Source organism: Hyalella azteca, unplaced genomic scaffold (genome assembly GCF_000764305.2).
Source record: "Hyalella azteca isolate HAZT.00-mixed unplaced genomic scaffold, Hazt_2.0.2 contig12383, whole genome shotgun sequence".
NCBI classification, from domain to species: Eukaryota; Metazoa; Arthropoda; class Malacostraca; order Amphipoda; family Hyalellidae; genus Hyalella; species Hyalella azteca.
In genome coordinates this window covers 52315-65892 of record NW_025942343.1, presented here as the reverse complement: position 1 = coordinate 65892, position 13578 = coordinate 52315, and the positions used below count along the sequence as shown (strand labels likewise).

Genomic DNA, 13578 nt, shown 5'->3' with positions numbered 1-13578 from the left:
GTATATATCTGCCCAGGCAGAGAGTCTGTTATCCCCCGGGCAGAGTATATATCTGCCCAGGCAGAGAGTCTGTTATCCCCCGGGCAGAGTATATATCTGCCCAGGCAGAGTGTCTGTAATCCCCCGGGCAGAGTATATATCTGCCCAGGCAGAGTGTCTGTCATCCCCCGGGCAAAGTATATATCTGCCCAGGCAGAGTCTGTCATCCCCCGGGCAGATTTTATATCTGCCCAGGCACAGTGTCATCCCCCGGGCAGAGTATATATCTGCCCAGGCACAGTGTCAACCCCCGGGCAGAGTATATATCTGCCCACGCAGAGTGTCTGTCATCCCCCGGGCAGAGTATATATCTGCCCACGCAGAGTGTCTGTCATACTCCGGGCAGAGTATATATTTGTCCAGGCAGAGTGTCTCTCATCCCCCGGGCAGAGTATATATTTTCCCAGGCAGAGTGTATGTCATCCCCCGGGCAGAGTAAATATTGGCCACGCAGAGTGTCTGTCATCCCCCGGGCAGATTATATATCTGCCCAGGCAAAGTGTCATCCCCCGGGCAGATTTTATATCTGCCCAGGCACAGTGTCATCCCCCGGGCAGAGTATGTGTCTGCCCAGGCACAGTGTCATCCTCCGGGCAGAGTATATATCTGCCCGGGCACAGTGTCATCACCCGGGCAGAGTATATATCTGCCCAGACAGAGTGTCATCCCCCGGGCAGAGTATATATCTTCCCAGGCAGAGTGTCTGTCATCCCCCGGGCAGATTATATATCTGCCCAGGCAAAGTGTCATCCCCCGGGCAGATTATATATCTGCCCAGGCACAGTGTCATCCCCCGAGCAGAGTATATATCTGCCCAGGCACAGTGTCATCCCCCGGGCAGAGTATATGTCTGCCCAGGCACAGTGTATTTGTGAATGTGATTGTGTGTGAGTTGTTTAAAGTTTATACTTATTATGAAAATGACCGTAAATTCAACGCAATAAATGAAGCAATTTTAACGCATTAATTATAATTTAAACCATAGATAAAATTTTTAACTTCTCAAGTTATATTAAAAGCAAGTAGCGGCGAGTGTATAAATGATTCAAAGTTAAACATTGAAATATCTAACCACGGCCATTGAAGCAAAACTTTCTTGATAACATAGATGCATGCAGCTTTACTGAAAATTGTTCAGTTAATTTTAAAATCTTTGATTCACTACACAAGTAATGAATTCATTCCCTCAGATTTGTTCGACAAGAAAGATCCACTGGAGAACGGAACGGTGAAACTCACCCTTAATGACGTGAGTGATATTATATTATATTATTTACATTATATTATATTTGGCAATCTGTGGATACTTTCGCAGCACCAGTAATTAGGAGAACTAAATAAGCTTTCATACGTACTAGAAAAATGTGACTAATTTAATAACATTAATTGTTACATAACGTCGAACCAATGATGTTCTATCTGTTAATGTTATGAGATGGAAATTATTATTTTGTTAAGTATATGTATGCCTAAATGTATTATAATATAATAAGAGGAATGCCTGAATGTATTCATTTTCATTCAGCAATCACGTACTACGATTTTATCACCATAAAATAAATTATTGAAGACAATAGACTAAGATCTGTGATAAATACTAGAAATTATAACGTGTATCCACACGAATATTATAGCAACTGATATACAACATATAAAACTCACCTGCTATTCGTTATTCTCGCAGTGGCTGCACTCAGCTCTGACCTGCTGACATCGATCGGATCCTGTTTCGTAAATACGATCCGGCGTCTCATTGCTGTCAATAAACACGCAGCTTGGAAAAGAATTTGTTTCACAAGCCGTGAATACGCAGACATTTGCTCGGCAGGCAGCGTTTCTGTAAGATAACGCAAGGTGTTCAGTTACGCATTTCAAGCAGTGACATTTTTCGTCGATTAGATAGCGAATAAAAGCGAATAACATATATAATATGATGAAATGTATAATATGTATTGGGATTTAACAGGATTTATGTTATCGAATTTTTAATTGGCAGAATTGATGGGCTCAGGTTAGTTAAAGGATTAACGTGGAAAAAGGAGTGCCATAACTACAATAGCACATCGATATCAAACAATTTTCTAGTGGTTTTAGACCTGTGCATAATCTTCGAAATTGTCTCACAACTTTCAATATTTTGCTCTTGTGCTTTCCGAACATATCACAATTGCAATTGCAGCGAGATAGAACAAAGTGACTAAACCACCATGCCGGGAAATAGTGTGCATAGTGATGGTGAAAATAAAAATTATAATATCAACTGTTCACTATTCCATGGATATCTAAACACATCTTGTTAACATTTAGCTAATGGTATTATCAAGCGTAGTTATAATATTGTGTAACAATTGAATTGAGGTCGAAAGTTCGCCCACGCAATGTTTTTCCAACACGTAGCATAGTAATCGATGTACATGTGTAATTATCTTGTTATAGTTAATATATGATAATAAATGTTGTACTTTCCGTTTCTATTGTAACTAATTACTGAAAAATATAACAGAGCTATTGCTATTGTATGCAAACTATTTGATAACATGTTACACGCTTGGTGAATATATTAATTCTTTATATTATGTTTTGTATTATCATATTTCTATTATTATACAATCAATTGTACAGTCAGTTTTAAATAAAATAATTTCGATTTAATTTTTATTGACCTCAAAATTTACGTTGTTCTCAAGCTGCAAACAAAGTCAGGTCTGTCAGAATGGCGTTGCTTGAAGAATACGGTCGAAAGTGTTTATTATTCATGCGCATTTGTACAACAATAATTGAGCAAGGAAAGAGATATGAAAATGCGGTCTTTGGAAATGCTAATAAGCAATTCTACATAAGCAAGATCAATGTCTATCGTGTAAAAATTGTTCATATTTACATGTCTTTATTGTTAACGTATTATTTAGATCTTATTTTAGAGAATTTCGTCAACTAAACGATTGAAATTTATAATCTTACATATATATCATGTATAATCTTACATCCGGGAATGTAATCCTGATATTCCCGACCAAAATGCTTCCAACATCAATAAGTTCCAGGCTACGATCATACTAATCAACTAAAGAGGGAAGATAATAAGTAACAGAGCTGAAGATAAATTATACATTTAAATTGACAAGAATTTTAAACTGTCGCATTCATATTCATTTCTCACCAAATGAATTTTTGTCGAGGTTCCTTTTTCAAAAGAAAGAAGTTGATAGCTCAATAAACGTTTAGCATGGTATTTTGACACGTGAAAAAAATATTTTTCAAACGATATAATTTTTTTCGCCTGTCATAAAAAAATTTGCCCGTATATTGCTCCCGTCAGCGAAGTTTTCTACAAATCGAAGGCAAGATATAATATGGGAATAAAGTCATTCAAATGCTCGTAGAAGTTTCAGAATTTTTTTCTTCAACAAAATAAAATAAATCTTCCTGCGCGGCTGCCATAAGCTGCTTACGACAGTCGCAGGAATCTGCAGCATCCTTTACGGAGGAGCTGCTCCACTCATAAAAATATAGATACTTTGTCTAAATTGCGATGCTCTTCTTGGCCTTATGTGAGCCAGTTTTGCTCGGCAATAAGACGTATCAGTGTAAATGCAGTGTAGATGGATTACTATTATGGATTACTATTACTATGCCAACTGCTACGTGAAAATTATAATAATAATAGCGGTTTCAGCGTTCATTAGGCCGTAGGCCTGTCGCAGATTCTTAACATCGTAGAATATTTACAGCTTGTTGCGGTCTCGAATTCGCAACTCACTGCTTCAATTCTGCTGTGCTTAACCGCCCGGCCTCCTCGCCGACTCTGACCAGAAACTGGCGCATAGAGCTGGGATCGAACCCGCGCCTCTCTGCTCCAATCTTGGTACTCTGAACTGTAACCCCTGGGCCATCGCTTAGTCATCATAATCTCCTGCAGTCGTACATCCAACGTGCAATTTTGTGTCTGTACAAATAATTTATGCCAAATCAATCTTATTTAATCAATAAATAATTTAAAATCATAATTCTCAACGAAATTTTTGCAGAAAGTAATTATAGATATTGTAAAGTAACCACCTACCGAGTGCGTTACAGATGATCAAGTTCTTATAAGACTTGTAGAAGCTCATCCAACATTCAATTGACTTTAAAAACAGTCATTAACGTCCTTATGACAATTTAATATAGCAAATGAGTTAGATAACTGTTTTATCAACAATACTGCAGCATTCAAGATGATGAAGCAGATCAAGACTTCAAGATGTCGGAATAAAAAATTTTAATTTCGCATAGTTGTGCTGGACTCACGGTCCTCGAGAAAGCAATCTGCGTGAGATTTAAAGGTCGTTCGCAAGCACCAGTGCTTGAGCCGACGCAGTGAACGAGAATAAAACTAGAAGCATCCATAACAAGTAAAACTGGGGGGGATAGACTCGTAAAAGACACGCTGGTATAACGATGTGTAAAACGGCAGTGTTCATCACAAAGCGATGTAGCTTCGTCACAGGATCAGACAGTTCGTGCCAAAAATTTGGCCATGAGAGATGCTATCAAGGCTATCGTCGCCGCTGATGACAAGAGCTTCAAAGAGAGTTAGGTGGAATTTACACCAATGTTTTCATGATGTGTTGAGTGTGAACATAATCCTCTTGAATTGAATCCTTGATCAAATAAGAGAATTTAATGGAAGCAAAGAGAATTTGCCAGAATGCATTCACTGATGAAGCTGTAAACTAGCAAAACATCTTGACAACATGCCAAGTTTTCGGAACAAATTTTCTTTTGCGTTTGCGTGTGTCTTTGAACAGATAGGATGGATGCTCCTATGTCATTAAGATGTCACACTCTTCATACATTTATAGCAAAATAATTCATGCTCGGCGGCGGGTAAAAGACGCTTTAAACTACGATTTCAGGAGTTGGAGTTGTAGTTGTAGGATGGCTGGAAAGCGCTTCAGCAACCAAGCTATTTCAGACCAGAGGTTTCAAATTAACATCGCCAGCGGGGCGGAAGGTCTCGATTATTATCTAGCCCGCTGAAGCTGGCAGGAAAGAATCAGCGTTATCATCTCAAAAAGACGAAGTGACAAGGAGGGGCAGGTGACAAGGAGGGACAGGTGACAAGGAGGGACAGGTGACAAGGAGGGACAGGTGACAAGGAGGGACAGGAGACAAGGAGGGACAGGTGACAAGGAGGGACAGGTGACAAGGAGGGGCAGGTGACATGACCTGCTGTCAGTCACAGCTATTTCAGTTGTGGGGCGATCAGGGTCGATGCGCCTAGGAACGCAAAATCCCACAGAATGCTGTTCGACGAGTTGTTTAGCGACAGTTCTCGTTGACATTTTTCGAGACTTTCCTTTGGATGCAACCACCATTGATACATGGAGAAATAAGTAAGTTTTATTCCCACTTACAGCCCAAGGTTCGAAACCTTGTATTTTCATCATAAATTCCGAGTCAATTTAAGTAAGCAAACAAAAAATACCAAGTGAAAATAATTTGTCGTGGTATGTTAATGCACACTAGCGTCTATAAAATCTGATGAGGGAACAGCAATTAAAAATTTAGCAATGTAAACATATACTTCACAGTTAACGAATTCTATGATTCCAACGAATGCTATTTAACGCACAGTTAACGAATGCTATTTATAGGGTTTCTTACCCTTATAATTATTTATTATTCGTTGGCAAAACGGATTGTGTGACTTGAAAGATGAAAACCAAATTAATATACGTCGTGCGGTAACTAAATTAATTGAGTTGTCATTATGAACTGGATATTTTTAATTGAAAAGTGGGGAATCATCAATGAGGTGTTACGAGCCTATCTTCCATATCTGAATTTGACCCTCAGTCGTTTCTGCTTCGAAAATCCCATAATTTGGCAAAAAATTTCCTTGACCAGTCGTGTCCTTAATAAAACGGTATAAACTCCTCCTCTATCACCCGGCAGAAAGTCCCGAAAATGTGTAATGAAATTTAGAAAAATAGGAAAAAATTCTAACGACTGCCCTGTCCGGCGGAGCGGAAGCAAGATTAAGATACCACAGGACGGAGGCACTTTTCCAGCCTGGGTCGAGCTGAGGGGTTAATACCATGTATTAATTCAACCATGGGTTAATACAGTCTTACGCAATTAGGACATGGAAGAAGTATCTTAAACACGGCCGGATCATCATAGCATTTTTCGGAGTAATTTGGAGGTTAAAATATTAGTAATGTTATAAAAAGTAAACTACCATTACTAAATATACGAACAAACTTTTATTACATTTTCAAAGTAAAAAATTTGTAAGAGCGTCGTGTTCAAGCAAGAAAAAACATTAATCGAAGTGCAGTACCTTAGAGGTAAAATATTTTTACTGATATGCATTTTCACGGAGTACTTTGAAACAGGTATTGTATTGAGAAATTAATTAATCCCAGGAATACAGATGACCGGGCTCTATACTTTCAGAAAAGTTAAGAAATCGAAAGTTCATCAACCAATTTATTGACGGCCTTTCAAGCAAAATCCACCAATCATAGACAAGAAAATAGAGCGTAAGTACTCACGTTCACTTAGCGAGTTTTGAAAAAATAGGCGCGGGATCCTATCTAGGACGCATGCGCTCATATAATAACTGTTGAAAGATTGTACCGAGTAAATGCACCAATTTCCAATTCTGAATAATAAGTCATAAAATAACAGACACACGATACAATGAAATCTTGAGTTCTACTTACTTGGGGAAGGGGGGGAGGGGGGCTTAGACATTTAGCAGGCGTTTACATTAACTTATTAAAGTCGGCGGATAAAATCTTAATTTCTATCATCGCTGACATCACTGAAATGAAACACGAACACACCTGTACAGGAGAGCACATTAATGCATTATAGTGTCCAGTTAGATTTGAAAATGTGATGAAATATGATGGATATTTAACAATTTTCAAGTGAAAATTATATATGATGATGAGTTCATGATGAGTTAGTTCAAAACGTTCAAAAAGAGCGATCGAGAACTGCCAAATGTGCCCATACTTTGGGCACTTGGGCATATCGCACAGAGGCTATAAGTCAGGATGCCCCGAGGTCAGCTCAGTCACACTTGAGATGCGGACGGTGAGGGTGTGCGACGCTCCCGGGGCCCCGGCCGTCGCTGGCCCGACGTCGTTTCCATGTCAAGTGAAATCTGACGATTTAAATTGAAGTTTTTCTAAAAAGTGTTTATCGAAAAAAAATCATTTAATGTAATCGAAAATCATTTATTGACTTGTATTGAAATTGGATACACGTTTCTTATAGATAAGCTCAAAAAGAAGCGAATGAAACAAAAGAAACTGGTAATTAATTTCATGTGAATAAATAATTTAAGCCGAGTTCACTAGCGTCTTGACAGGCTTAATTGTTCCTATAATTTTTTACTATCAAATTATCGCGTAAATTTTCCATTTCGGGAGTTATATAATTCATACGTAACAAAACGTAGAATAGCTGGTTTGTGTTGACAGAAGTAAGTAAGAAGCGGTTATTCCTAAGAGCCGTTCGCGTATTTTGTCAGTAGAAAAAACTATGCCGGTAAAGGAAAACATTTTAATCGAAATGAGAAATGAGCAATCGTTAATTAAGCTGATTACTTTTTTAAAAAAGAAATTGGAAATGCCTGCTTCTTATATAAGGGATCAATTCAAACAAACGTAATTGGTCAAGTCTGCTACACTTTCAAATAAGTCAGATGTGTAAATTCTGTGACATTCTAAGTGATGAACAATTAGACATTTTAATTATGATGGTTTAGGACCCTAGAATAGTGTACGTTGAATAATATTCAATATATATGACTCGCAAAACCATACGTTGAGTCCGAATATATGGAATAGATCATCAACTAAACAATGCGCTATTCCTGGTGATGAAAAATATCAAATACAAACTCAAAGTTAACCGAATGCCTTAACTCTAGCTTTATTTAGTTTTATCAAGGCCATTTTACAGTTAGAATTTCTATCACAGCAATATTAGACACAAAGAAATACATAACCTGGATGTATTCCATTCTCCAGCGTGAAGGTAAGTAAATTCAAGGAGCGTAAAACTCTTCGATGCCCCGAAGTTGATTTCCTCTATCGCCTGCACCACGCGCAGCTCAGCGCGCTTCTCGATGCTCTTTTGTTCCAAGGCCCTTAAGATTAATGAGACGTTGGCAGGTTCGTTGCTTTTTTTAGCGCATTTCCTCTTTTATGGAAAAAATGCACTATTGTGCTCGCCATGTCCGTCCGTCTGTTCGTCCGTGACTTCACGTTGTCGCCGACGAGAAAATGCGCTCTCTGTCACTCACTGCAGTGAGTACTGAGTTATATTTATTTCTGTTGAAGTTGCCGGTCAGTTTAGCGTTAAGGGTTGGAAAAGTTTCTTCAAAGTTTCGAATTAGCCTCTAATGAAATGCAGCTGTCGACGAAGCCAGTTTCGAGCTGACGATTTCTAAATTTCCTTTAAATACTTCGCTTTTATTTTCAATGAAAGGCAACTTTTAAAGATGCTGGATGTTATGGGCTAGGATTTTTGAAAGCTCATTTTTCAGTACTTAGCCAGTGTGGCACAGTAGTCAAAGATATAAATGAAAAAAAAAAATTTTTAAACTATATTGTCAGGATTTACGTTATCATGCCATACATTATTAGAGATTTTTTTTATATTTTTCACCAACTTTTATTTTCTATTTCGATATATTCCATTTATAACTTTTGATTATTTACATCTGTTAATTATATTTAACTGATTATTTATACGAGGCTTGGTACTGAACCTGCAGTACTTATCGGTTACTGATCTCGCGTGTTCATTATTGATCTATTATTTATAAATGTTGCTTATTTATACCTGTTGATTATTCATAACGATTGATTTTTTATAACTATTGACTACTTATACCAGTTGATCACTCATTGCTGTTGATTATTTACAACTATTGATTAATAATAACTATTGATTATTTATAACTATTGATTTTATATCTCTTGCTTATTTACAGCTGTTGATTATTTAAATAAATTCACAAATTCTAGTTAATTCGTTGGTAATAATCATTTCAGCGATCTGAGACGGGAATCCATTTGTTGTTGCACAGCTTAACAGTCAAGATAGATATTTTTCTTCTCAGTCCATAAGCAGTAATAAGAATCATTTGCAGTAATAGACCACATAAACATTTTTAGTGAGCGCTCTTACGATTGCATGTTCGTTTTACTTGTTCTCTGTGACTGAGGATATTGGAAATTTTTCTTCAGAAGGAAAGTCAGCTGTGAAATTTAACTCTTGGTATCACTGTGAAAGCAATCCATGTGTGTACTGAAAGTAAATCCTAGAGGCTCAGGAGTAAGGTTACTAGGACGAGATAGCGCAATCCTCTTTAAGGAATGACGCCGATTTTACGCTCACGGGACATAATGTTGTTATCCTGGCAACGAGGCCTCTTTTACAGTCAAGGGGTTACTTAAACATTTTATGGCTGCGACGGACATTAGCTCAACTCTGTCCATCGATTTTTTTACGAATACAAAAGAAAAATATTTGTCGTGTACAATCAACTGTTTTAATGAATGCTTGGTATAAACGACATGAAGTATGCGAAACTATAATGTGTGATAAAATTTGAGGGACACTTTCTGGTGGGACACTTTCTGATAATCGTGCTATTTGAAAATGTGAAGTTAGAAGATTTTTCTTTTTGAGTCATCAAATTTTATGTGTTGACTTTGTCATCTGAAGGATGATAGCATCCTCATTACTCACAGGGTTCAGAGAGAAACTGCAGGTATCTTCCATATTTTTCGCAGTAATATTATTTATATTAAAAAGTTGTTCTCCAAAAAGTAAGCATTTATTTCCAAATCCAAGCTTATTCGAGCAATAATCAATTAGCACATACACAACGGTGCGGTAAAAAATTAATTTTTAATTTCAATAAGTGTCTAAGAATTATCAAGCAGCAATCTTTTAGTGATAAAGTAATTTATTGCTGGAGCTTACATGTTTTATGTATGCAGTATGAAGAATTTAGTGCAAGTAATAGCAGAGTTTACAAATATGTTTCAGTCTCTAACCAATCATTAAGATTTAATGTGTATTATTTATTTTCAATTGACAGTTCCCGTTTGTTTATTTATTATACTTTGATTGTTAGTTTCCAACAGATACCCTAGCGAATTAGAGAACATAAAAAATTGAAATAGCTGGCCATAGAAAGATTTGTTGGCTGCCGATGCAAGCAGAAGGCGATTGAGTTTCTGGGTGGTTCAGAGCCTCAAATATTCAGAGTAATTCAGAGTACCGAACCTTCAGAATAATTCAGAGCTTTAAATCTTCTGAATAACTCGGAGCTCCAAATTTTCAGAATAATTCACAGCTTCAATTCTTCTGAATAATTTAGAGTTGCAAATCTTCAGAGTAATTCAGAGCTCCGAATTTTCAGAATAATTCAGAGCTCAAAATCTTCAGAAAATTCAGAAGTCCAAATCTTCAGAATAATTCAAAGCTCCAAATCTTCAGAATAATTCGGAGCTCCAAATCTTCTGAATAACTCGGAGCTCCAGAATCTTTGGAGCAATTCAGAGCTGCAAGTCTGCAGAGCAATACAGAGCTTCGTAATCATTAGTGTATTTCAGAGTTGGAAATCATCGGAGCAATTCAGAGTTGCAAACTTCGGAGTAAATCAGAATTTAGAAGCTGTTCAATTGTGGCGTGCTCAGCATGCGCCGTGCAGACGCCGCTGCATCTTTTTCCCGATATTGGTAACGGAACGATCTCGCTTGGTACTGAACCTGAGTACTTATCGAGGCTTGGTACTGAACCTGAGTACTTATCGAGGCTTGGTACTGAACCTGAGTAATTTTCGGGGCTTGGTACTGAACCTGAGTACTTATCGAGGCTTGGTACTGAACCTGAGTACTTATCGAGGCTTGGTACTGAACCTGCAGCACTTATCGAGGCTTGGTACTGAACCTGCAGCACTTATCGAGGCTTGGTACTGAACCTGCAGCACCTATCGAGGCTTGGTACTGAACCTGCAGCACATATCGAGGCTTGGTACTGAACCTGCAGCACTTATCGGTTGCTGAACTTATTTTTTGGAGCGCAGCTTTCGGAGAAATTTATGGGTCGTATCGTTCAGATGTTGACAAACTTTTTTAGCGCACATTACACGTTTAGAGCGAACATAACACTGATACGTCCTTTTGCAGTACCAATCTGGGTCCGGATAATTCAAACAAATTCAAAATATGCCTCGCTGTTTGGACAAACTTTCACTTAATGCTCTGAGTGTGCCCGAGCAGTTACCTGCGGCCGAGCTGCTCAGAGGGCTGACTTAGACCTCAATTTGTGACTTAGACCGCAATTTGTGACTTAGATCGCAATTTGTGATTTAGACCGCAATTTGTGACTTAGATCGCAATTTGTGACTTACTTCTGTCGCCGTCATTCGGTCAAGCCACGTAAGTAGAGCAAGAATCTTGTAATTTTTTGCCGATTGAACCACTGCGAATAGAAGATTTTGCGGCTATTGGCCTAAATGGACAAGGTGGCCTCAGGTCTAAGAAATTCTTGAGAATGTAACTCGAAAAAAATACCCCTATATGTTTCACTTTTGATCCGGTTCTTCAAAGCCAACTAAGCATAATTAACCGCAATTAACTCGTCTGCATAAAAGTCGTCTTAGATTTGCTGTATAAAGAGTTAAAATTTTCCAGAAATTAATTTTAATGCATCAGTGGTGATTTATCCACGGATAAACTTTGTGTTATCCGCCTCGTGAATATATGATCGAGGCTGATATACCAACGAGGATTTATCCATGGATAAATTTTGTGTTATCTACCTATATATAATGGATAGATGAGGCTGATATATCAGTGAATATATCCAGGGTTAATTTATAAGTCGTCAGCCTAATGGATAGATGAAGCTGATATATCAAGGATTTATCCATGGATAAATTTTTTGTTATCAGCCTACCGGATAGATGAGGCTAATCTATCAGTGACTATACCCTGGGATAAATAATATGTTATCAGCCTCTTGGATAGATGAGGCTGACATATCAGTTAGGATATATCCATGGATATAAAGGAAGGACATTCACTTGAGAAGGATCCGGGAATACTAAAGCAGGATCTAGAGCACTCAAAGTTATTACTTAATCCTTTTGATCGAAATTAATATGCTTTTTTTCCTTGTCGAGAGCACTTCGCTCTTTTGAAGAGTTTGTTTTTATTTATTATTGCTTCGCTGATCGCATGCTTTACTGCTCACACGAGTTCATGGTTCTGAATAATTGTAATTTATGAATATTATTTTGATATTAAAAATATTAAATAAAAATTAATTAGGAATATTAATTTGACATTCAAGAATAATAAATATCTCATAAATAATTAAATATTAGAAAACATTAAATATTACAAATAAATCAACAATCTATAATAATTAATTGTTACATTAAGAAAAGTTGAGTCATTAATCCGAACAACATGAGTTATATAAGGTGGTATATGTATCCTCATTCAAAGAAATGAATCTAAATATAATATAAATATTTGAATAAACAAAGTTCAGAAAAATTTGTGAGTAATAATTTGCAATCACTTGCAATCGTGATTATCATTGCGATCAGAATATATTGCAATTAAATTTTATTGTAAAAATCCCTGCAGAATTGAATGCCATCAAATGTTCTCATAAAGAAGAATCCTGCAGAATAGAGCATCCATTTGAAAGTAATTGAAGGCAATGAAAATATTATTCATCGGCACGCCCATGCATTAATTGGCAGAAAAATACAATAAAAAATCTTCACGAATAATAGTCTATATTTCAACAAAACTTGAGTAGATTGCAACTTAGAATAATAGCTCAAACTTGAAAGGCTAACCAAAATGCCGATTATTTGCAGAAATCTTTATTTTAAATGACGTTCATTCGTTTTTTATTCTCTGGAGATTCGTTTTTCGCTTATTCTATAAACATATATATGAGTAGGGAGAGAAATTTTCGTCGTTAATCTATGCTTAGTTTGGTCTGCAGATTAAATAATGTCATGTCTCTTCTCCTTGACAAAAATTATATTATTAAATGCACAACTAAAAAAAACGTTATCCTGCCATTCATCAAAAAATGCAAATTCTTTTATTGAATTTGAAAGCAAATTTTATATAGAAACATAATTCACGAGAACTTAGAAACACAATTTTCCTCGCTAATGCAGCCATGAGTTCAACATTCAAAACCACTTTCTCTACATCGAAGCATTTGCTCGGAACAAACTTTATGAAATTCCTAATCCGTTTTCCTACATTCAGGATTGGGGACCGGGATCTCTAGATCCAAAGTTGGTATGTCAAAGTTGGGAATTGTGAAGCAATTAGAACTTGACTGATCAAACTTTCCAGCTCACTGAGGCTCTGCTTTATTAATTTATTTCTCGGAAATTTGCAATTTTTATGAAAGCAATTTTTGATGAAATTATTGAGCGTGAACAGGTTTGCGCAATTGGAAGCCGTTCGAGAAAAAACG

The 13578-nt window shown here is 37.0% G+C and overlaps 1 protein-coding gene across 2 annotated transcripts in view; it reads left to right on the top strand.

Annotated features, from left to right (window-relative positions):
• The window catches only part of LOC108681423 (calpain-C-like), a 91290-nt gene extending 88654 nt beyond the window's left edge, over positions 1-2636 (top strand). For both annotated transcript variants that reach the window (XM_018170450.2, XM_047883244.1), the window contains 2 exons: positions 1230-1288; positions 1724-2636. In XM_018170450.2, coding sequence (XP_018025939.1) covers positions 1230-1288; positions 1724-1750 — 86 coding nt within the window. In that variant the 3' untranslated portion in view covers positions 1751-2636. The remainder of the gene's footprint in view (positions 1-1229; positions 1289-1723) is intronic.
• The last annotated feature ends 10942 nt before the right edge of the window (positions 2637-13578 follow it).